A 25148-nucleotide genomic window follows, 5' to 3' on the forward strand; every position below is an offset into this window, starting at 1 on the left:
CACCCCGGGCAGCTACACGTGGAGAAGCAACCGCGTGATCGTATTAGCGTTCTCTTCTCAGCATTTAATTTTGTGCGGCTCCAAGTTTGACCCGTCGGTTTCTCACTGCCCAAATTATAGCTCTTCAAGATCCCCATCCCACCGCACAAAATATCCAGGTCCAGCAATCAAAACCAAGTTTCCTTCTTCTTTCCCAGCCTTTCACGCCGAGAATTTCTCCATTTTTTTCCCCACACACCACGTGTTTGTTTAAATTTGAAAAAAAAAGTTCCCAGTGAGTGATCATAGTTTGTTAGGTAGCTGCACCAAATCGGCATACCATGGATTCACTCTCATCTGTCTCCCCGTCCATAGTTCTCCCTCCCAGTAATCCCCTCCGTCTTCGCTTCTCTTCTTGCACTACTCAGATTCGTTTTTCTGCTCTCCCCTCTTCCTTGGCCGGACGGCGTACTAGTAGATTTCCGCAACTCTACTGTAAAGCCAGCACGGGAAACAAAGATGATGATGAAGGCAACCGAGAAATTGAGAGAGCCCTTCACTTGGACGGAACCATTCCTGGGAGTTCTAACGAGTTTGTGAAGCGAGTATCTTCCCGTGCTTATGATATGCGCAGACATTTACACCAGACTTTTGACACCAGTAGCTATGATGGTACTCTCTAATTTTCATTTTCATTTTTTTAATTTTTTGTTTCTTTTGATTGCAAATTGGATTCTTGATTGTTAATACTTATTGTTAACTACTGAGATTAAATTATTTGCTTTGCGGAGCCCTCACCTTAATAGTCCCCTGCCAATGACCTAGAAATGTTCCACTGTTGCTTTTTTGAATTGTATTTCAGCAAAGGCCATGACGTGTTATTCGTCACGTTACTGGTCAGTTTAGCGTGTACTTCCTTCTTGATTGTTTTGTGCATTGTTAGTACTCTCGGAATATATTAATTTTCATGCGTATACTTCAGGAATATATTATTTGTCGAGATACCAGTTTCTGAAATGTTATCTAAGATCTTGGGTTTTGATAAGGTGCAATGTCAACGTAATATTAGATTGGTAATATGGAAATGTATGGTTGTTGAATAGTATATATCATTCAATTTACCATTACTTTGTGATTATTATACTTTAATAACTTTGTTTGATGTGAATAGTCAGACATTTACTTTGCTTAGATGTTCTGTTTGGAGTTACTCCTGTGACTTGATCCAAGAGATTTTGTATTTTTGTTACTCCTATGACATTTGGGCTGAGAGATTTGTTATTCCTATGACATCTGGGCTAAGAGATTTTGTTACTCCTGTGACATTTGGGCTAAGAGGTTTTGTTACTTCTGTAATATTTTTTAGGAACAATCTGTTTTGCCCTGATTTATTATTAATTCTTTGGGATGGACTCAGCAGAAAGCATCATCCCTCTTAACTTGAACGTGGCAATTTTTTATACTTGGTAGCTCTTAACAGTTCAGTCTCAATGCAATATAATATGCATGGTTTAAAAGTATAAATATGTAATGAACCATCATAGATGTCTGTAATCTTGCGTATTCTCTTAAAACTCAATCTTTAAGGCTGGTTGAATATATTATTCATTTTTGTCCTGTTTCGTCCTCTCTTTTTAGTGCTTTGAATGTGTGGCTCAACCTGTGTTTCTTGGTGCAATTTGGGTATTTACAGCCTTTAAATTTGGTGATGGTTATCATTTATAGTTGTAGGTTTTTTTTTTTAATTGAGATTTGCAATGTCATCTGTTGTGCTATGTCAAGGCATTCGGTTCATTGATAATTGATATATTATCTCAATCTTGCTTCCTTAACAAGATGCATAATTTTTTTACTTGTTTCATTATCCAGTTCTAGATGCAAACCCATGGAGGGAAGCTTCAAAACCTGTATATGTATTAACGCAGCACGAAAACCAGTTATGCACAATGAAAACTCGAAGGAATCGGAGGTTAGATTTGGTTCTATATGGTATCTTCTTGAGTTCTTGTCAATAATTGTCAATTCTCTCGCTTAGGTTTTACTTTTGTAAACAGTGAAGTTGAAAGGGAGCTCAGGTTATTGTTTTCCAAAGGAGGAAAGTTGAGGTCCGAAATTGGCAATCAATCTAAACAGTCCAGAAGTGGAACAAAGTTCCAGATGCTTGTGGAGGATGTCAGGGAGGGAGTGCTTGTAAGTTTTGGCTTATATCTGCTCTTTGCTTTTAGTACAAATCAATTTATAGTACCATCTTTATTTAGAATGGTAAACAAGTTTCTTCAATTTTGGTATTTACCACACTCTTTTTTGCTATAAATTTTCCAATTACCACAAAAGGGATGTGTAATTGTATACTGGTTGAAATTTAAGAGTTAGCACAGTAATCAATAACCATCCACTTCTACTCCCAGTCATCCACCCTCAACAAAAAATCTCATCTTTTAGTTCATATTCCACCTTCTGGTATGATAGTTCTACAGCTGGTTTTGAGTTTTGTGGTTCTATTTTTCAGGGTGATTGTGCTTCCTCTTTTGTTTTTTCATTCAAGGCTCTATGCATGGTGCAGGTATTCGAAGATGAGAATGAAGCTGTTCGATATTGTGACTTGCTGCAGGGAGGGGGTAAAGGTTGTGAAGGTGTTGCAGAGATAGAAGCCTCATCAGTAAGCTCTGGAGCCGAACTTTGAAATTGCCTATTTAAGTATTTGCCTCTTATAGTTTCAATTAACTTGCTGCTGCAGGTATTTGATCTGTGCCAAAAAATGAGGGCCCTAGCTGTTTTGTTCCGCAAGGGAAGAACGCCTCCTTTACCTCAGAGTCTGGAGCTCAATCTTAGGGCTCGAAGACGGTCGCTTGAAGACCAAGAGGAGTTGATGTGAAAGAGATGATGCCGAGGAAATATGAAGAACAGAACTAAATATTGTAACATAAATTCATTTGTGGGCAAAGTAAATGTCATGATTATACAAAAGGACGGGCATTTGGGTTACATGCAAAATTATTATAATGCGCAATTGTAGTGGTTGTTTGATCTGATTAAAATTAAAAATAAATCAATTGATGTGATTAAAAGTTTTAAGTAAAGGAGTCCGTCTCCTATGCACTTTTTTCAAAAGAGGAAAGTACGTTTTCCCACGAAGAATTGGCTACACTTTTTCACTCGTGCATGAAAAAAGTAACACCTTTTTTTATCGAAGCGACATAAAATTAATTATCAATTTATCTGTATTGAGATATATTTAAAATTATTATATAATTTTAAATTCATAAAAAATAAAAAATAAATCTTTAAATAGCATAAAATTTTGGGTATTTTCTTTCAACTTCTCTTCATCCTCTTCTTCCTCTTTTATTGGTTTCAAACTTTAGTCTATTTCACCCTTTTTCCTCTTATTCCACATTCCTATATTCTTCTTTTTAATTTCAATCAATTCATTGATTTCAATTTAATTTACGAAAAGATCATGAATTGATTTAATGATGAATTGATCAATTTAGTAATAAGTTGATTAATTCAATGATTAATCAATCAATATGATAATCGATTCAACAACCAATTGATCAATTTAATGATGAATCGATCGATTTGTCAATTAAAGGTTGTTTTCGGTAACAATTCTTATCACAATAAAAGAGATAGCTGGTAAGGGCAAACAATTGTGAGATTATGATGGTGGTGAAATAATGGTTGACGATTAGGGTTTTTAAAATATTTAAACATTAATTTGTGAGTTTTTAAATTTTTCAAAACTTAAAATTATATTTAAAATATTTGAGTCTAACAGGTAAATGAGTTATTTTTTGTTTTTTAAAATTTATGAATTATAAAATTACTATTTTTTCTTTCTAGATTTAGTGTTTTTAAATATAATTTGCTTTTTAGTAAAAAAATTTATTTACGCCATACAAAGATGAAAAAGTGTTCTAAGGCCAAACCTTGGGTGGGAACATGGTATTTACTCTTTTAAAAGGCCAAAAGACACTTTTCCATCAAAGGTATAGCGAAAGTATAATTTATACCTATAAATTTTGAAAAATTTAAATACTCACCAACCCAATTTTTGTTAAAAATTTTTATTAGTATTAAAAGTAAAATTGCTATTTTACTAGAAATTTTTAAAAAATTAAAATTTTATCTTATTTTTCTCTTTTCAGATTCTAAAAACTGATAATTTCACTCCAACATCAATTTTTTTAGTTTTGACAATTGACTTTTTTCTCTCCAAATCCTTAGTTTTCTTTTTTTCTCTCCAATGAGCGCCTGAGGATGAGACGAAGAGATGTCTATATGTTTATCAGAGATAAGAAAAATCTCTTTATCTTGTCTTTGGATAATCGCAATAGAGGATAAAAAGAAAACAAGAGATTTGAGAAGAGAGAAAAGTCACTTTTCACAACTGAAAATATTGAAATTGAGATGAAATATCAATTTTCAAAACCTAAGAGAAAAAATTGTATAAAATTATAAATTCTGTTAATATTTTTGACAAAATGATATTTTATTTGTAACCATAACAAGAAGTTTTAGTAAAAATTGGGTGTTAAATGAAATTTAAATCTTTAAAAGTTGACAATATAATTTGTCTACATGGTCCAATAAAAACGATAATGCCTGCACATTGTCCCATAAAAACGACAATGCCCGCACGTTGTTCACGCTCATGTTGGATTGCACCATAATTTAATTTTTTGTTACAAAGTAAAAATCTGAATAACTGATATGAACAACTTTACACCCTATTGGACTTCAACTTTTCTTGCGACCTGCAAATCCCAACCAAATAAACATAAAAGTAAAAAATCCAGGATCCATAAAGTTCCTTATTCACCTACAATACGCTTACGCCGCCAACTTAACTTAAGGACCAGATCCGATCAGATCCTTGTTTAATGAGCTCGAATTCATCCATTTCCGGGGATTCCTCGGTACCGGAATCATCAGATAAGGGGAATTCTGCCACCTTGTCTACCGACAAGCAGAAGGAGAAGGCCAAAGTGAGCAGGACGTCTCTTATACTCTGGCACGCTCATCAAAATGACTGCACTGCTGTCCGCAAGCTTCTCGAAGAAGATCCATCTTTGGTTCAGGCAAGGGACTACGATAATCGGACTCCGCTTCATGTAGCCTCCCTCCATGGCTGGATCGACGTCGCCAAAACCTTGATCGAGTTTGGCGCTGACGTCAACGCCCAGGATCGCTGGAAAAATACTGTACTCCTCATACTTTGACTTTTAAATATATATATTAAAAATCTTTATTTTCTTAGCATTTTTTAGAGCTTAATTATCATTGAAGACTAATATGAATCATTTCTTGAGGATTCACATGTAATGCTTTTTTTTTTTTAAATGCAGAAACATGATATACATCCATGTGCTCACTATTATTTGACCGCTGTAATTTTTTATTTTTACTTAGTATATAAACGTGGGTTTATGCCTTGACAGCCTCTAGCTGATGCAGAAGGAGCTAAGAAATACAACATGGTTGAACTTCTAAAGTCTCATGGTGGCTTATCTTTTGTAAGTCCTTCCTTTACGTTTTTATGTCTTAATTTTCAATGCATCTTATTTATTTATTTTTTTAATCTTACTCTTGCTGCTAATTGTTTCATTTTCATTTTTAGTCAATTACTAAGTTGACAATTTGCATCATCATTGTTATCTTTCAAAGAGCTTATTGTTTTTTATTGTAATTTCGGATTATTACTTATCTGATTTAGCTTTTAATAGAGAGACCCTTTTATGCCTTATGGTTTTTGCCTTTGTGGATTTTGAATGCTTGTGCATGACGCAGGGTCAAACTGGAAGTCACTTTGAACCAAAGCCGGTCCCTCCCCCTCTTCCAAATAAGTGTGATTGGGAAATTGATCCTTCAGAGCTCGACTTCTCAAACTTAGCAATCATTGGCAAGGTGTTCTTTGGTCTTACTTCACCTGAGATTGGTGACATTTAAGTTATAGCTGTTGCAAAATGCTTAAGATGCTACCTTGATTAATTGGAAATTGCATCCAATTTTGTTTACAAGTTTGAAATTGTCTAACCCATTATCATTTCACTGCTAATCTGGCATAAAAAAGTGTGGTGTAATTATTGAACGGGGATTCATGGGTATATACTTTTGTCCTGTGTGATTGATGGCCATTTATTTATGTTTGGTTTCATCCTGTGCAGTTCAAGTAACCAAATATAAGGTCGACTTGTTTTAAAAAAAAAAACATTGATGTTACTTAAAAAACTTGTAGCTTCCTTGTTATTTGATTTTTTCTATTTTCATTATTGTGGTCTCATACAACTTTGACATGCTATGTCTAGGAAGAAATTTTCAACTTTTAGGTTACTTTTTGGTTGGTTTTATCTTTGTTTTGCCTAGATGGATTTTCTAATTTTTTTTACCGTACTTGGTTGATGTATAGTTGATTCTGTCAGGGATCTTTTGGTGAGATTTTGAAAGCAACTTGGCGAGGAACACCTGTTGCTATCAAACGTATTCTTCCATCACTCTCTGATGATAGATTGGTGGTGTAAGTGCATTTTTTTTTTAATTCAGTGTGTATTATATCAATATTAATGTCTTAAAAGAGTGAAACAATTCTTTGGGGCATTGAATCAGTAAAATAATTGACCTAGTAAAGGTCTTCAGCTATAATGTATTAAGTGTTTTTTGGCCATTATATTGAAATTATGTGACTGGATATGATTATATATTGCTGCACAAGATGTGCAATACATAATTAAATGTTTCCATTGACTTTAAAATAGGTGACAAAATGACATGTATGGCATCTTTATATTTTGTGTACATTATCATTCTCAGGAAAATGATAATTCTGGTAATTTGTGCTATAGTCTACTCTTCCCCAAATTTTCTTGTATTATAAAGAATCTAAATTCCTTACTGTTTTTTGTTTTCCCAATTTAGTCAGGACTTCAAGCATGAAGTTAACTTGTTAGTGAAACTTCGACATCCTAATGTAGTCCAATTTTTGGGAGCTGTCACCAACAAGAAGCCCCTTATGTTAATTACCGAGTATTTACGAGGGGTATATGAATTCATATTTGCTCTTTTATTTAAGTTTTAAGTTCTCTGCATGAATTTTTCACAGTGATATGAGGAAATTAAAAATAACTCATGCTTACTTGTGAATTCATGTGCTATCACAGGGTGATCTTCATAGGTACCTAAAGGAAAAAGGTGCACTCAATCCCGCAACAGCTGTTAACTTTGCATTGGACATTGCCAAGTAATTCTTGAACTCTTCAAGTTTGATTAAGATGTGGTTGTTTCATTTCTAATAGAATATAAATCCATTGACAGATGAAAGCTTTAGAATGTGAACCCTTTATTATTTAATTGTTTTTTAGATTATAAGTTGGCATAGTATGCAACTACTATTTACCTTAAATTTATATTAACATTAGTGCTACAAGAATAAGGATCTAATTTTTAGGTAGGTTTTTGGCGTAATTGACTAATTAAGAATCTTGTTTTGCCCTTGTTAACTGGTGAAACTGTAGATAAATTTGGTTCATGTTCTTTGGGTTGATTCAATTAGTGGTATCGATGGCCTAATTTTTTTAGTACTTGATTTTTGTTAGTTAAAATAGTTCTTTCCAAAAATCTTGAGTAAAAATAAAAGACCTTGATCTTGATGAAAGGTCCTAAGTCCCAATATTAAATAGTTTCATGTTCATTCGAGAGATTTTGTGATCAAGACATAATGCACATGAATTTGAGATTGTTTTTAGGTGATGCATATTTGGGTTTTATATTGACCAGAAATGAAAAGAGTGAAAAAGGAAGTTTTCTTTTGAAGTGTGTTTTGTATCCTTGGAAATGCCTAAAAATACTCCAATAGAGATTGATTGGCATTTTTTTTTTGCGTTGAATTGTACAAATATTCGCTAAAGGTGGGAAACATACTTTTTGAATTTTCTTTGGAAGATGCTTTTCGGAATATACATAGCCTATATTGCTATGTTCATGTTGTTTGGAGCTTTTAGTGGCTTTTGGTAAAAGCAGACATAAAATTAATGTGTTTTAGAAGTTCTTATTTATTCATTGTTTGCATGTGAATATGGTCTTTCATTTTCCACAGTAGGGATATTGGCTTCCATTGTATTTTGGAGAAACTTTCTACATACTAAACTGGTTTTATTTGATTTTTCATACAATGCAGACGTTCATTTATATTTGAAAAAAAACATTAGGGAGTTGAAGTTTATGACTTATGGCCTAAAACCTTAATTTATTGTCACATTTGCCTTTCTGAGTTTGAATATTAGTCTAATTTTTATAAATTTAATGTGACCAGAGGAATGGCTTATCTTCACAGTGAGCCTAATGTCATTATTCATCGAGACCTGAAGCCAAGGTGAGTTGATCTCTGTGTTAGATATTTTGTACGAATAATTGTCTAAAGTTTTTACATATTGCTAGTAATTCTTTGTTTTAATTAGTGCATTAATGAGCCTTGTCATCAGGAAGATAATTAAACAAATTTTCTTTAACTAACAATACAACTATCTTATTTGGCCTTTCCGTATCTTTTCTTTGATGATTTTTAAGCTAATATTTGTACCATACTCCTTGTTCTTCTTGGGTATAACCGTTTCTTATGTATCAGGAATGTTCTTTTGGTCAACACAAGTGCAGACCACTTGAAAGTTGGGGACTTTGGACTAAGCAAGCTCATCAAGGTTCAGAATACTCATGATGTTTACAAAATGACTGGGGAGACCGGAAGTTGTGAGTGTCGCTTTGTCATAATTGTTTATGTTTGAAATGTAATCTTTTATTACTTATTTCCTTTCTGATTATTTGAACAAAATAAAAGACCGGTATATGGCTCCTGAGGTCTTCAAGCATCGAAAATACGATAAAAAGGTTGATGTCTTCTCTTTTGGAATGATCCTCTATGAGGTAATTTTTTTACTTAATGGCATTAAGATACAAAGTACATAAGGATGATTCTAAAGCATGGAGTTCTCAATTGGAGTAGATGCTTGAAGGAGAACCGCCATTTTCACATATGGAGCCATATGAGGCAGCCAAATATGTGGCAGAGGGACATAGGCCTTCTTGTCGTGCTAAAGGATATATCCCTGAACTGAGAGAGTAAGTGAATTCTATTCCTTAGTTGCAACATTCATCGCCTATCTATGAATCAAATATAAACTGTTAGCTGTGTGGGTTGTTGCTCTGGTGGCTAACACTGAACCGTATGTGAAAGGCACACTTCTACATTCAATTTTTTTTGGTGAAGATAGTAAAAGCTTTTCCCATCTTGGTAAATAAAACTTGTTAGACCAAATTCTTGCTGCTCAGCAAACCCCCTTCAGGGTGATGTGAAAATCAGATTATGCTATGCATATTTGATCTTTACTAATCCTTTCCACTTTTTAATTAGTACTGCTGTTCTTCCAGATTTTGCTCAGCTAATCTTTTTAATTAAGGTAATTTTCAAAGTCTTTATTTAGTATGGACATCAAACAAGTTTCTTTAACCGACATTGTTCTCATGTTGTTTAGCAAAAAATTGGAATGCTCAATTAAGTTTGTCATATGCTAGTTAACTTTTAATAGACTCTCTGAGATACAGGTCCCAGAAATTTTGTTTGTTTGATTGTTAATGTCTTTCTTTCTGAATGCTTCCAGGTTAACGGAGAGGTGCTGGGATGCTGACATGAACAAAAGACCTTCATTCTTGGAAATTTTGAAAAAGCTTGAAAAGATCTAGGAAAGTTTACCAACAGATCATCATTGGAGCTTATTTAATTCATAGGGATCAAGGGCAAGTACATGGTAGATTCTATATACAACGTTTCTGCTGTTTCTTCCTGTGCATCCAAATGCATCGATGGTGCTGTGAATAGATTCCATTAAGGAAGATTTGTGAAACTTACTTCTTTGACTACCTTTCTGCAATTCTATTAAAATTTCAATTATAAAGAGGTTAGCTGATTGTTAATTAAGTTGTTCAGTTTCTGTATTTTGTTAGTCTTTTACGTTGGTATTGAACCGACAAGTCAAGGAGTTTCATCCATAGATTGTAATGTTTAATCTCGGCCATGGTTTTTCCTTTAAATCTGTCAGTTGTGATTTATTCTGGTCACAAGTGACCATTTAGAATTGAGGGTAGGCAAATGCACCAACATTTGCTCTTCTCTTTCTCTGTTTTCGTTTTTTCTTTTCAATATTGTTATATTCAAAGGCCGTTGAGACCCCGATGATGATGTCAAATAGATTGATTTGTCAGAACTGTTTTATTGTATAACAAAGGATGATCCGGTTATTGAATATAGGGACGCAAGTGGGCATTGTTAAGTTCAGATAGCGGCTAGCTAATGTCAACCCTGGACTTTTGCTGCACTTGGGATCGTAGTCCATTGAAGATAAGTATCGGTAGCAGGATAGATGGAAGAGCACGGGCAAGTTACCTCAGTATTGATATAGTATCTGTAGCAGAATTTCCAAGGGCTGATAAGTAGGGTAACTTCACATCAAAACTCCACACTTGGTACGACACAGACCCAATTGAAATCGACCTTTTTTGTATTAATATGCGAAGGCTCTCCTAGAATCATTCCTTTAGCTAACATAAAACAGTGTTATACCAAAATCTGAAAGTACCTTCCTTCTTAATCCCGACACTTGAAACCCCAAATGAATCTAACAATTTGATCCCATAATTATTTGTTTCTATCAAAAAGCACATTTTTCTAAGATAATTTACAGGAGAATTGAATACAAAAGTTTTTATCTTGTCCACTAAGAACTTAAATAAGCTTCTTTTTCTCAAAAAAGGTCTTCAAATGCCATAGTTGCAAGCCCGCAACTGTTATGCAAATAAAAAGTGAAAGCCCACTCAACCACGCCATTCTGGAGTTGGTGGCTTCATTCAGCTGCTGCATTTCTGATTCTCTGAAAGAAGCAGCAAGATGCGCATGTAAAACTGAATGTGATACATATATGAAGAATATTCCTTTGAGAAATAGTAGTATGGTTTTCAGTTCAAGAGGGAAAAATTTAACATTATATTACCTTTCCCGAAGATAAAACATCTCTTGATGAATTGAATCAACAGTATCAAACAACTTCTTGAGCTCTAATTCCATGAACTGGCAGAAAAGAAAATGAACAGAATGTCAAGTTTTTCCTTCATCTCAATCCAGAAACTTGCGCCATTTTCAATTATGAATCTGGGCACTATACTACAGCGACTCCTTTATATTTCAAATGATAATTCATATATGATTAGAATAAAAAAAGAATTATCATCCTAATAGGAAAATAATCACAATTGTTTGCCCTGTTGGAACCACCCCAAAAAAAGACTTGGCCTCATCCGATGCCATGCAAGTGGCCCGGTTTATGATCTACAATTGAAGTATACCATTCTCAGAAGAATGACATGCTTTCCAAGTTCACATCTTAGGAATCCACATATATCAAGATTAAAAATACATAAATAAAATAGATCATTGCCAGCATAGAAAAAATGAAACCAGTATACATTATTAAAAGTGAAAGGACCAGTAAGCACTATAGACTAATTCCATACTAGAGAAAGATCAATCCTACAGAATATGTTACTTAGAAAACCAATGGGTAGAAGACCTTGATATTTTGACAAGTACAAATATATAAGAGCTTCATTGATGGTGGATCCAGGATATTCTTTAAAAAAAAACCTCTTGGCCTCACTTCAATTGGATCTAGCTAGAGGTTTCTTCTATTACTTATTTGGTTTCTTAGGCACCTATCAAGATGCCACTTCTTACCTGAATGAAATCGCAACATAGAAAGAACTTCAGGTGATAGGATTACTCTTCATAAGAGTGGATCATAATTTTTCTTTTCTCCAATTGGCAAAATAATTTGGAAGCAGTTTGCAAGGTTTACCTGTCCATCAATTAATGATACATTGCCAATTACTTTTTGATATAAAAAGCAGGTCAATAATTGAAGTATCAGACTATAAGTCTCTTGATAGTCAGCCCAAACACTTCTTGATGTGTGAAGAGTCCGTAAAGATTTACTTCAAGCAAATAATATCAAACATGTATCCAACACCCACAGTTTTCCACAGCAGAACTTTGATTGCTTCAGAACACAATCATTCAATTTTTCCCCAATTTATAGTTAAGTCATCTACACTGCTTCCAGTAGACCATTTTATAGAGCTATATATTTCACTACAACAGCCATGACTCAACCAAACAAATGAAATTATAAAAGGATAAATCAGGAAGTCCCAAAAATTGAATCTCACACTCCTTCCTCCCACTAGGAATTCATTTATCATAACCACCAACATCATTCCTCTTGCAGTAGATTTGAAAGTACATCTGGCTTTATATTTCCACAATCACCAAGCATGTCATGAATTCAAAACATTTTCCATTCTTTCACCTCTGCAACTGACCAAGAAAAAGACTATACACCCTAAGTGAAGATTCCAGCATATCTCGCAAATTAATTTCATTAAGAATAAATTTTAATCATCTCTGCTGATATTACATAACATAAAGACACCTCCACGGTTTAAATATTTGGAAAGACGTCCTCTATGGGCAGGTTTCTCACATGAAACTTCAGACATCTCTAGAGTATGTTAAGGAACTTTTCATAAATCAAATCAGATATGATTCAGATCATTTCTGTCAGGTTTTTTCAAACTAACCAGCCTAGTTAAAATCAATTTGATGTAATGGAATTTCAATAATTTCTTATTCTCTCAACAGAAGTCCTACCTACCCAGAACACAAAAATTAAAATCCTAACTTTAGGCTTTCATCATAAAGTTTAAAAAAAAAAAAAAAACCCTAGCATTAAACTCAAACAATCGAACATCAACTAGATTTTACACTCAGATCATAAGAAATAATACAATTGACTTACATCAACTGTGCCTTTCTTAGCGACATTAGACCAGTCCTTAGCTTGCACACCCGTCCTCCAATCAAAATCAACGGTCAAGGTTATTTGTGGCTTATGATCAACAGCCCAAAAGCAAGCCATATAATCCCCATCCTCGCTAGCCGTAAACGCAAACTGGCCCGAATCAACATGGTCTCCGTAATGATAACTATTCCCATAAGACGACGTCACCTACGTTAACAATAATAAACAACTAATTATCTCATTATCACCAGCCGCAAAAAAGTTAACAACAAACACAAAATTCCAAATATACCCTGACGGAGAGCTTGTGTGATTCGGGTAAAGGTTGGCCCTCGTTAGGATTGACGATGTGGTACTTGCCGACAGTCATGGAGCTGCTCTTGATGTCTTCGGCGATGCATCTGGAATGACCCGATTGGATATCGAAGCGGAGTGATTGCGAAGTAGAGGATAAAACCCCAGCTATTACGATTAGGGTTAGGGTTGCTGTGATGACATTCATTGTTTGAAAGGAATAAAAAATAAAAAGAAAAAAGAGTCGACGAGTATCGTCCGCAAGGAATGGCTCGTAGCGTCACAGCAGCTCCACCCACCGTAAAGAGGTCAACGGTTTTTGCGACGTGGTAGGCTCAGTTAATTGGGCAAGTATGGTATCATGTGAACAGGCCATGGGAATTCTTATAATAGCCCAAGCCCAATTAGTGGAAAGTTGGGCTTGTGATTGATTGATTGATTGATTGTAATGCACTTGTTTTTTAAAAAGTCAATTTTAGTTTATATAAATAAAGGCAACATGATATATCAATATATAATTATTTATTATTTTATTTTTAATTTAAAATTATTTAATTATTTAATATATATATTTATGTATATTAAAAATATGTATAAATAATTTTATCAAGAAAGAAGTATCATACGGTATACAAGTGTTTCTATTTTCAGAAGGCAGGCATCTCATCTCATTCCACGAATTTGAATTTTCTACTGTGATTTCCCATTCTTTGAATTTTGATGAGACTGAAATCAATGTGTGATGATGTAAGCTTTTGCTGGGCCTTGAAATATCATATTTAAAGTCAAATTACATATTTTGTTCATTAAAGAAAATATTTGATGGATTATGCAAACATAATGTTCAACCCTTGCCTTTTTCAGTTTGAAAATTACAACAAACCCATGTAACCGTTTGACGACAAAATTAGAGGAAAATTTTGTCTTGCCCATTACGTCACTGCCCCAGCCCCAGCCCTAGCCCTAGCCCTGGCTATTGTACTTTTCACATCTCAATGATATTTCAGTCATCATTAACTCTAAAACGAGTCGTTTCAAAGTCTGAGGAGAATTTTCGTTTTCATTGAGATGTTGAATAGATAAATCCGCTAATCTTTTTATAATTAAAATTAAATAATTGTTATTATATTTAATAAAGATTATAAATATAAATAATTATTTTATTTAATTATAATTAAATATTTTTTATTTTGATCATTTTAAAAATAACTTTTTTAAATGAATGTATTTTTAGTTACTATTTTAATAATTTTTTATATTTGAAAAAAAGAAATAATATTATAAAATATTTTATATATATATATATATCTCCAAATTTGGTATAAAAAATTATATCTATTAATGTGACATCTAATGTGACAAATGTTATCTTATCTGTCCAATTAGATTGATACCATATTAGATTAAAAGTTAAAAAATATATACAAAATCAATGTAACAACTAAATTTTTTAAAACAAAATTGATATTTTTTTAAAACAAAACCATTAATTTTCCAAAGTAAGAATAAAAAAATCATAACTTTTAGTCGGTCACCCACCACCTAAAAATCTTTATTCTTTATCATCAATTTAAATTGAAATTTCGATCAACCAACATAATCATCATCACAGTAAGAAATCAACTATCTTCTCTCCCTTATGTTTTTTTTATGATCTTTGTTAATAAAAATTGTTAAAATTATTTTAATTAAATAAAATAAAATAATATCAATAATAAAATAAATTATTAAAATAATTTTTTTCACTCGGTTTCGTACAATCCCTCTCTTAGTCTTCCACTCTCCTTCCCCCATCTTTTTCTCCTTTCGTTTTCCCTTCCCTTCCCCTCCTTTCCCTCTACTCTTCCACCAATCAAGAAGAGTAACCAATCAAAGTCTTTGCTAGTTTCCACCAAACATCTACTAATAATAAAATTAACAATGGCCGCCTCATCTCATAATAAACATTTATTATTATTAAGTAGGAGTTAATTATATAAAAATTTTAAATAAATAACATGTTCCCACCAAGATTTGGCTTAAAAACATTTTCGGCCCTTCAACATCAAATTACATATTTCCCCCTATGTCAAACTCCATTAAAGAAAAATCAATAGTTTAAAAAATAAAATAGTAATTTTATGATCCAAAATTAAAAAAAAAAAAAAACATTTTTACCAAGCTAATCTTAATGTTTGTAAATATAAAATTTAATCCTTTTATAAATTTAAAAACCTATAATTTACTCTTTATAACTCTAGTGACCATTATTCTGTTTTCTCACCATCACTAACGGTGAAACTGATGTTAAATAAAAGGGAAGAGATTGATACCAGTGGAATGAGTTATTAAAAGTTGTAATCGATGTCAAATAGGGTTATAAATAAAAAAATTGATGTGTGATATATGTCTCTAGAGATTTGACAGCTAAATGACAATATCAACAAAATAATAGGCTGGAGATGGAGAGATTGACATTAGAAGTGTTGGCGGAAGTTGAATTATTATTGAACGGAACTAGAGAGGAGGAGATTAATATGTAAGATGTGTCATTGGAGTTTCATTGGCATGAAATGGACAAAAAAAAAACTATGATATTGACAGAGAATGAGTCAAAGATAAAGAGATCGATGTCAAAAGTATGTGGAAGTCAAATTACCGTCATAAAAAAACTATCAAAAGTGAGAATATCAATTAGGTTATAAAGAAAATGAATATAAAAGTTAAAGAAAATGAAAAAAAATCATTTCAATGTAAATTTAATAATTAACTGACTTCTTAAATTTTTGGTGGGTAATATAATAATTTCACTTTTATCCTATTTTTTAATTAACAAATTTTAATTTTGGATTAAAAAATGTAATTTATATCGTCAGGGGTGAAAGTGTAATTTCAGAACAAACCTTGGTAAGAAAATGTATTTACTCAATAAGTTATAATAAAATAGAAAGAGGTCGCTTGGAATTAACCACTTTGTCAATATTTGATGTTGCTGGGTCGCCTTGATTTTGTCAACCACATTTCGTATTTCATATTTTTTTATTTTGGGTAGATGGAGATTCTTATGAATTTTAATTATGATTTCGATGAAGAATAATAAAAAACAAATTAGATAAAAAATATTTTAAATCTGATGAATCTTTCCTGAATATCGGAGAAATAAAATAAATAAATATAAAAAATTACCATAAATGAAATCCCAAAAGGAGCTTAATTTGGAAAGTTGAGAGCCAACAGCCGTACATCACTTTAGTTCAAACTAATTCGTAATTTCGGATCAGATAAAGAGCGAAACAGAGTCTTATAGTACCATAGATTTGACGATTGTCTCTGTAAAAAAGTAGATATAATAAAGTTAAGCCAGAGGGGAGATTGGAGAAGGAAGATTTTCCCAGAATTTTCGGATTATTTATTGGAAAAAATACCTTAAAGAAGACGACCCGAGTGACGGTTGTTCCTTTTTGAGTCAGATTTATTTCTCTCCTTGGCTCGTGACTCTCATATCCTCTTTCTGGGTTTCATTTTTTGCTCTCATGATTAATCCATAGATTAGTAAAAATTATTACTATTTATAACGTTGAAGATCTGCTGTTTATAACAATGCGCGTTTGTTGCGGCTATGAAACTGGGTTTTTGTTAATTTCTGATGAAAGTAGAGCTTTCATAGAGTTTGAATGAAGCGGCGATGAAGAGAATAGAAGAGAAATGGAAGTTAGATCGGAGAATATTCAAGTTAGATTCGACAAATTTCCGGCGCCGGTGATTCCCAGAACACGATTACAAGTTTGGTTTATAAGGGTATGTTCCAGCATATTGCTATGGACATGTTTGGTACAGTTAGTGGCCGTCGGAGAGCTTTGGCACCCTAAAATTTTCCCCAATTTAAGCAACAGAATAAATTGGTTTAATAATGCTCCCCGCCAAGTGGACCTCGTAATTCATTCTCCGCCTCCTCTTGTTGCTCCAAGTTAGTTTCTTTATGCAACCCGATTTCGGGATTTCTGTTTTTGGGTTCTTTCAGTTTCAAAGTTGAGAATTTTGTTTAGTGATTTAGTGTTTTCAGTTGTTTTGCTATGTCTCTTCTTGGTTAGCTAAGGGTATGCGATATTTTTTGTTACTGCATTTGGCAGTTTGTTGATTGTTTTGTACAAGATGTGGTTTATTTGGTTGGGAATCTGATGACGAGTAGGTTTAAACTTTTAATTGCTTGATACCACCTGCATATAACAATTCGTGCTTTTGATGGTAGGATTAATCTGTAGAATGGGATATAGTGGCTTATAAAAGGTGGGTGGTTATAGTTTTTACCAATGAAGTACATAAATTTTTGTGTGACATGTTCAATATTCTAGAATATTTCACTGTGAAAAAATGTTATAAATAAGGTATTGAGGCTGACAGATTACATGTTATGGTTTAGTTGAGGCTTTCTGGTTTGTGTGTGATTTTCAGCAAGGTAGTTAACCTTGAGTTTAGCCGTTTTGGATCCTGAAAGAGCTTTTTCATGCATATCTTATCAGTTTTAGTTTGGAAATCCACAGATGAGTATATCCATGAAGATATAATTAAATGAATGATTTAGTATCTTTGTTTACTATGTTTTTCTATACCTTATCATTAAGGAACATTTTAGTGGTACTTTCTATGACAATAAGTGATTCCATATGAAACTCAAATTACCCCAATTGGTTTGTTTTTGTAATGCATGTAAATTGATGTGCTTGTTAGTGTTTGTGAACTAGGATGATTTTGTCAAGAACCATAAACCGCATAAGTATTGTATGCTCACTTTGCATTTCTAAATACCTTTGTTTTGTCATTGACATTGTAGTATATTGTACCTTATAGAATCTCTGCTTTTTTACCAATAAAATTTCTACACAAGTTTTTTGCATATGAGAAAAATAAGATTATGATACCTTTTTTTTTGCAGGAAATTATACAAGTAATGGCTTTCTTATCGTATCCTGCAATGGGGGCTTGAATCAAATGCGTGCTGCAGTGTGTACTTAATATTTTACTACTTATTTGCCTGAACTCTCATCCTAAATTGAGTTATTTACTCAGCTAATTTGATATTCTAGATATGTGACATGGTGACTATTGCACGGCTTTTGAATCTCACTTTGGTGGTTCCAGAGCTTGATAAGAGATCTTTCTGGGCTGACCCTAGGTGTGTTCTTTGTCTCTGAATAGTTGCAATATTTTTTGTTGATGGCTGCTTTAAAGTTTAAACTTTTAGGTTTCTTCTGCAGTAACTTTGAGGACATCTTTGATGTAAGACATTTCATTGATTCTCTAAGAGATGAAGTTCGAATCATCAAACGGCTGCCAAAGAAGTTCAGTAGGAAATATGGATATAAACCTTTTGAGATGCCACCTGTTAGCTGGTCAAATGAAAAGTATTACTTGCAACAGGTCTGTAAAGAACTACCCATGTTATATTAATTGTGCAAAGCAAGTATGTAATTCTTTTGTAAAGGAGCAAGTCTGATTTATTCTCTTGCTGAGTTTCATACTCTGATGAATGTTGTGGGTTCAATTTGCAGATTTTGCCACTTTTCAGTAAACATAAGGTTTTGCACTTCAACAGAACAGATGCACGTTTGGCAAACAATGGTATTCCACTTATTCTTCAAAAACTCAGGTGCCGTGTTAATTTCCAGGGCCTGAAGTTCACTCCTCAGATTGAGGCCTTGGGATACAAATTGGTTCATATTCTACAAGAAAGGGGACCTTTTGTGGCTTTGCATTTGAGATATGAGATGGACATGTTGGCCTTCTCGGGTTGTACTCATGGCTGCACCATGGAAGAAGCTGAGGAGCTAAAGCATTTGAGGTTTGTTGTGTTTGAAAGCTGATGCTTTCTCTTTTTGATTGATGATATGGAGTTTGACTCTTTTAAAAATAAAAGAGATGATATGAATTTTGCTTGTAATCATCAGGCATCTGCTTATAAAGTTCTGTATCTTCTGAACTGTGTCCACAATTTATTGTTTACCAAGATAAACAGCAGTCATTCGTGGACAAAACTCAGCAAAATTAATTGATACATAATTTGAAAAGTTCAATCTTGAATTGTAATGTTATCGATAACCCAATTCTGGAAAATTTTGCTTTGATGATGGTTGTGTCATATGCCTTAATACTTGGAATTTTTCAGAAGAAAGAATTAGATTCCGACTCAAGACTATATGTATTCTTTCACTCTGTGCTATTTGTTTGAACATAAGTGTAAGATGAGTTTGTTCCTGAATGTATTTGGAGCAATGATATTGGTATAATTTGCTTATGATTCCCCCCTTATGTTTTAGATATGCATACCCATGGTGGAGAGAGAAAGAAATAGTGTCAGAAGAGAGGAGATCACAAGGTCTGTGTCCTCTGACACCTGAGGAGGCAGCATTAGTTTTGCAAGCATTGGGATTTGATGAGAACACACAGATTTATATTGCAGCTGGTGAGATTTATGGTGGTGAAAAGAGGTTGGCGACTCTAAGAGCTGCGTTTCCACGGATTGTGAGTTTGTTTCTGTAACTTTACTTTCTGTGAACTTCCAACACTATTGTCTAATCTGCTCAATGCTTTTGAAGCCCTTGGCTTCTGCCAGTCTTGGTGGTTCCATTCTTTGAAATGTTTATTTAAACAAGAATTTTTCCAACTCAATTGTTGCTTATGCCCTAATTTTGAGGCCAAAGATTATGTGTTTAGTTTATTGAATTGTCTTTTTGATTGTTTGCAAGCAATGTGTACCACTTGTGATATAAGGATGAACTGTTCACATTTTTTTAAGTTTTGTTTACCTGCTTGTTTGAACCAAATAAGCTTGATGAGTTCTCCAAATGGTTGGAGACTCCACATGGGAACATTCTTACTAAAAGGAATTTTCTTTTCTTACGTGTGTTGAATCTTTTGCTTGAACTTAGCATATAAATTGTTCTGTATCTCAGTTATTTGATTTTGAATTCAGGTTAAAAAGGAAACGTTGTTAGATCCAGCAGAACTGCAATCTTTTCAGAATCATTCATCTCAAATGGCTGCCCTGGATTTTATTGTTTCTACAGCGAGCAACACATTCATCCCTACATATGATGGAAACATGGCAAAAGTTGTGGAAGGTCACCGCAGGTATGTGTACTGTATTTCCAACCCCAAGTATTTGAGAAAAAGTAAAATTTGACCCAGTAGAAAGAACGCCTGAAGATGCCCCTGTTTTGACCTCATGCAGGTATCTTGGGTTCAAAAAGTCTGTACTGCTAGATAGGAGAAAAATTGTAGAGTTGGTGGATATGCATCAGAATGGGACACTTTCTTGGAACGAGTTTTCAGTTGCTCTACAGGTAGCTCATGAGAAAAGGCTTGGACAGCCTATTCGGCGAAAAGTAATTGCAGACAAGCCCAAAGAGGAAGATTATTTCTATGCAAATCCTCAAGAATGCCTTTGTGAGGGAACAAATTGTGATGATTTACTAGGTCAAAGTAACTCGACTGAACTAGAGTAACACAGCAGGAAAGATTTAACTCGTCTTGAGATGGTATTCCTCTGAACTGGTCCAGGACAGTGACTGTTCCAAGACTGGATGGGGGAATCAAGCCATGTTGCTTTTCGAGGTAGGCCTTACAGCTTAAACAACCTTCTATACACGCCTGAGTTTTGTAAGAACACCAGAAAAGATTCCTTGAGTTCCATCCTTGGCGGTACTATGTTTGGTCTATAATTTTTTCAGTTTTTTAATTTCTTCTGTTCTTGTATTTATTTTATAGAGTCCATTTTTTCTCCAGCCTTAAGGCTTCTTGTGTACAATGCTGTCACATAATTCCATAGTTGATCAAACATATATTGTTAGCGTTTCACTGTTCTTTGAAAGTGAATGCAAAGTTTGGAGACTGATTCAGTCCCGGAGTTAAAAAAATTCCATTAAAAAAAATTGCAAGCAGAGCAGATGAGTCTATTGAAAGCACATTATGGATTTGAGTGGAAGAATTGGTGAAGTGCTAAGCAGCTGTTAAAATAAATGCATCCTGCACTTCAAATTACAAGATGCTTTCATTCTTTGTACACGTTCCACATTAATTCTGCTGCCAGGGAAAGCGCAAACAAAAATACTCGCTCGTAGAGTGTGAGGAAATGATGAAAAAGATTATAATTAAATTATGCTTCTTAATGCATGGTAAAGTAAACATACAAGAGGAATACATGAAATTGCTATTATCATCAATCTTTGGTACATATTGGAACCTTGTTCTTGACTGGGGGCCTCTTAGCAGCCATTCAAAGAACCGTTTGGTTGAGAGCCAAGCTCCTGAGATTGAATGTTCATGATCGTGATCAATTTCTTTTGCATGTATATTCATGATCAAATTGCAGATATTGAATGTTCTTCTGAGATTCGCGTGGACGTGGAATATGGTTAGGTTTGAGTACAATTTCATGCATACAAACACCTTGACTGCAATTGTTGCCTGCCTTGAAATCATTCGTAGTTCATTAATTCTATGTTTCATTTCAATTTACTTGTTTTGTGATTGATCACGTTGGAGAATGGGCATTTGAACAATGTTGGCAAGTATCCTTAACTGGGCCTGGTCTTCTAATTTACAGTAGAACAAAGCAAATCAACTGCTTCTTCATGTACTAAAATGGGAAAACTTACAGAATTCACATATCAAACAATTATCACTAGTGATACAATAACTTAACCGGTTCTGTTTGAATGACAATCACACATTCCATTCAAAAAAAAAAAAACCACTGCTTACTGTTACCGTACCATCAGAACTAAATGAACCAAACTAATCGAGTTCAGGGACATTACAATTCATGGTTTACCCAGCAAAATCACCAAAATCTAAATCAAACAACTAATTTTAAAACCCAGCAAATCAACAGATATCCACTTAATATAAAATAAACATTTATAACATTAGCATAAGACTTATATTTCTAACAGAAAGAACATGAAATAAGTATGATAAGATATATCACCTAACTCTAAAACCCAGAGCTTCCTAAATATTCTAACATAAGGTAAATCATCTGCTCCAACTTATTCAGGCCTAATAACAATAAAGCAACACAAATCAATCTATCCCCTGCAATAATCAATCTAACCCTCCAGTTCAACTTCCTGCTGTTTAGATAAAAGCCACAATTAACTGTTTGAGAAATTGCAGAAGAGATTGAAATACAATTTTGATACAAATTGTGAAAGGTGTTTCAATGATAAACTATGGCAATAGTACAAGAAAGTGATTAAAAAAAATTAAAAGTTCAATCTTTGTGAAAAAACTTGTAAATACATTTTTCCTAGGAGTTTCCCAGACATACCACATGAAGACAACATTCTATTTGAAGAAAAACACTTATTAGAGATGGGCATTCTCTGACTACTGTAAGGAAGATTTCATTATTATGAAGACAGGATCCCTATCTCAAGACACGAATTTTAATAACCAAAAGCCGTTGATTTCTACCAAAGCAATGATTTATACTTATTGCATATATACTCACCACGGTTTAAAAAATGCTGAAGACCTAGTAAGCAACAGGGTAAAACAAAAGTCCAATGTATAAGAACATTATACCCCAATTAGACATTGTAACCTACCAAAAAATTGAAACATCATGCAAATTATCGTTCCACTCAAGACACAAAAGAGTATGTCGTTCAAAGCTACTACCAATGGGTTTATTTGAACCTTGTAAGAATATGGTTAAGCAACACCACAATGCAAGAAATCTAAAGTAATGAAATCAACTTAATCCTCAATAGCTTAAAATCACGTTTCCCACAACACAACCACAATACAATATTCATATAAAATATTATGGACAGCCCAACGAAGTCTAACACACCTCAATTTAGATTTTGATTGAATGTTGTAAAACTGAAATAAGCAAATACCATAAATGATACAATACATTCCAAGAATGACGGTCATACATAGTCCACATAATATGCCCCTGGTTCCACTTATCATATCACTAAATAATGATTCTTAATCAACATTATATTAATGGTATAAGCAACAGAAATGCCGAGATGGAATCTTAACAGTTAATCCAATAACACAAGGACTCACCACATTACCTAATTATACTTGATTCCCAAGTTAAACCACATCATCCACTTATTATAAGGTGAAAATTAACTACATTTGCAAAAAACTTACTTCCAGTTCTCATCTCTTAACTATATTTAATGTTTCTTCCAAATCCTTAACAAAACATAATCAAGAAATCTCATGCTCAAATTCCACTGAATTCCCGCTAATAAATATCAAAATCATACCTACAAACAACATTAATTCCTTTAAAAAAGAAAAGTTGGTCATCAAACCATCTTAATTTCTACCCACATCCCTATTTCCTTTGGAATCCTTTGAATTCTCGGCAGCCTTCTCTTTCTCCAACTCCTTGACGACCTCCTCCTGAGCCACCCTTTCAGCCCGCAAAATGGGCTCGTAGTAATCAGCATGAGCTTCCATACACTTCCTCAAAGCACGAGTTACATCAAGGCACTTCTCCACAATATCTTCCTTGTTCTTCTCAGCTTCTTCAACGCAATGCTCCCATGCTATAAAGCTTTCTTTGCACCCACCACCCTTCATAAAAAGACAAAATCCGCACTCTCCCTCCTCCTCTCCTTCCGCTCCTTCCGCTCCTTCACCGTCAATTTCTTCTCCATTATCGATGGCCGTCTCTTTAGTTTTTTCGTCTTGGGTTTTTTCAATATTTGCATCAATTATATAAGTACGGGATTCGGTATCAGGGTTTTGGGGTTTTGATTCTAGGGTTTGTTGGGGATCAATATTTGAGGATTCCGGAGTTTCATTTTGCGGTTGGTTACTATCAGAGGATGACATTTTAGGATTTAAGGAGTTAGCTGAGGTATTAGGATTTTGAGGATCGGAAGATGATGATGAGGAGGAGGGTTTTTGAGAGTAGCTTGTTATTGAAGCTGTTCAGGAGAGAGAGCCTCCTATTGACTATTAAACATTAAACCTCATATAAACCCATGACTCTGGTCTGCTTCATATTGGACTTAGTTTATGGTGGCAACAGTCACGTGATGAACATGTGACATTGGTTTTGCTTTTTTTTTTTTTTTTTTTTTTTCCAGTAGAAGTCCAAAGTGGTGTAGGAGACCACGGATAATCACTATGAGCAACAAGATTTATAGGTTTTTTTTTTTAATTGAATGATTCAAAGTTGTGTTTATAATATTTTCAAAGAGTAATTTAAATGATAAAAATACAACATTTAAATCATAAAGAGCTTGAGAATTCGAAATTTATCAATATGGAGTGTGAGGATAACTTTAAGATTGATTTCGAAACGATCAATATAATTACACAACATTTATCTACTAGTTTTGGAGTTATCTTTCTAGATTACATAAATTGGAATTGTTGGAGGTATGACTGACATATGAATGAACAAATTGATGCCTAATGGAAGGGAATAAACGAAAGATGGCAAAATCAACATAACCATGACTAAAAGGGAGAAGATCGACATGACAATGGCTAGGAGTGATATAATCAACATAACGACAATTGGGGTGATGCAATTATCGGCTAACAATTTTAAGAGTTATAACTACATAGATTTTATAGTTTATGAGTTTTTTTTTTCTTTTGGTAATCTCTCATATTTTTTTATACTCTCTGTGGAAAATATTATTTGGTCTTTACACAAAATAAAAACAAGAATATCACTTCTATACATTAATATTAATTTGACCACTAAATAAAATAAAAGAAATAAAATCATTATTGATATTAATTAATTTATTCTTCGATTTCAATCTAAGCACGAAAAATTGTAAGAAAAGTTCATAATATGATTTCCATGCATAATTTTGGAGTTTCTCTTATTGTTTATTTTCAAGAACAAAAATGATACTCTAATCATCTGAATGGAGTCATTTTCATGACTCAACACCTTCTTGTCCATTAGATTCCGGGCTTCTTTTCTTAACACAATAGCAA

The 25148-nt window shown here is 33.6% G+C and overlaps 5 protein-coding genes across 5 annotated transcripts; 3 read left to right on the forward strand and 2 right to left on the reverse strand.

Moving 5' to 3' along the window:
* The first annotated feature begins 75 nt into the window (after positions 1-75).
* Positions 76-3051, forward strand: LOC123208012. Its single transcript, XM_044625484.1, has 5 exons — positions 76-651; positions 1849-1948; positions 2034-2169; positions 2543-2638; positions 2717-3051. Exons 1-5 carry the CDS (start codon positions 321-323, stop codon positions 2852-2854), a joined length of 801 nt encoding a protein of 266 aa, XP_044481419.1. The 5' UTR covers positions 76-320; the 3' UTR covers positions 2855-3051.
* A 1617-nt stretch (positions 3052-4668) lies between these two features.
* On the forward strand, positions 4669-10235 carry LOC123208021 (integrin-linked protein kinase 1-like). The gene is made up of 11 exons (XM_044625492.1): positions 4669-5186; positions 5424-5498; positions 5773-5889; positions 6405-6499; positions 6898-7018; positions 7140-7219; positions 8291-8350; positions 8603-8724; positions 8813-8898; positions 8978-9093; positions 9633-10235. The coding sequence occupies exons 1-11, from the start codon at positions 4866-4868 to the stop codon at positions 9712-9714; spliced, it is 1275 nt and encodes a 424-aa protein (XP_044481427.1). The 5' UTR covers positions 4669-4865; the 3' UTR covers positions 9715-10235.
* A 406-nt stretch (positions 10236-10641) lies between these two features.
* Positions 10642-13523, reverse strand: LOC123208022 (transmembrane emp24 domain-containing protein p24delta9-like). The gene is made up of 4 exons (XM_044625493.1): positions 13174-13523; positions 12879-13088; positions 11019-11095; positions 10642-10898 (listed from the first exon to the last, which is right to left on the reverse strand). Exons 1-4 carry the CDS (start codon positions 13381-13383, stop codon positions 10754-10756), a joined length of 642 nt encoding a protein of 213 aa, XP_044481428.1. The 5' UTR covers positions 13384-13523; the 3' UTR covers positions 10642-10753.
* A 2798-nt stretch (positions 13524-16321) lies between these two features.
* LOC123208019 (rhamnogalacturonan I rhamnosyltransferase 1-like) lies at positions 16322-21042 on the forward strand. The gene is made up of 8 exons (XM_044625491.1): positions 16322-17121; positions 18088-18155; positions 18239-18327; positions 18410-18572; positions 18704-18993; positions 19469-19673; positions 20125-20282; positions 20383-21042. The coding sequence occupies exons 1-8, from the start codon at positions 16860-16862 to the stop codon at positions 20654-20656; spliced, it is 1509 nt and encodes a 502-aa protein (XP_044481426.1). The 5' UTR covers positions 16322-16859; the 3' UTR covers positions 20657-21042.
* Positions 21043-23291: 2249 nt separating this feature from the next.
* LOC123208017 lies at positions 23292-24181 on the reverse strand. The gene has a single exon (XM_044625489.1). It carries the CDS (start codon positions 24018-24020, stop codon positions 23499-23501), a length of 522 nt encoding a protein of 173 aa, XP_044481424.1. The 5' UTR covers positions 24021-24181; the 3' UTR covers positions 23292-23498.
* Between the last annotated feature and the right edge of the window lie 967 nt (positions 24182-25148).

The sequence above is a fragment of the Mangifera indica genome, unplaced genomic scaffold, assembly GCF_011075055.1.
Source record: "Mangifera indica cultivar Alphonso unplaced genomic scaffold, CATAS_Mindica_2.1 Un_0128, whole genome shotgun sequence".
NCBI lineage: Eukaryota > Viridiplantae > Streptophyta > Magnoliopsida > Sapindales > Anacardiaceae > Mangifera > Mangifera indica.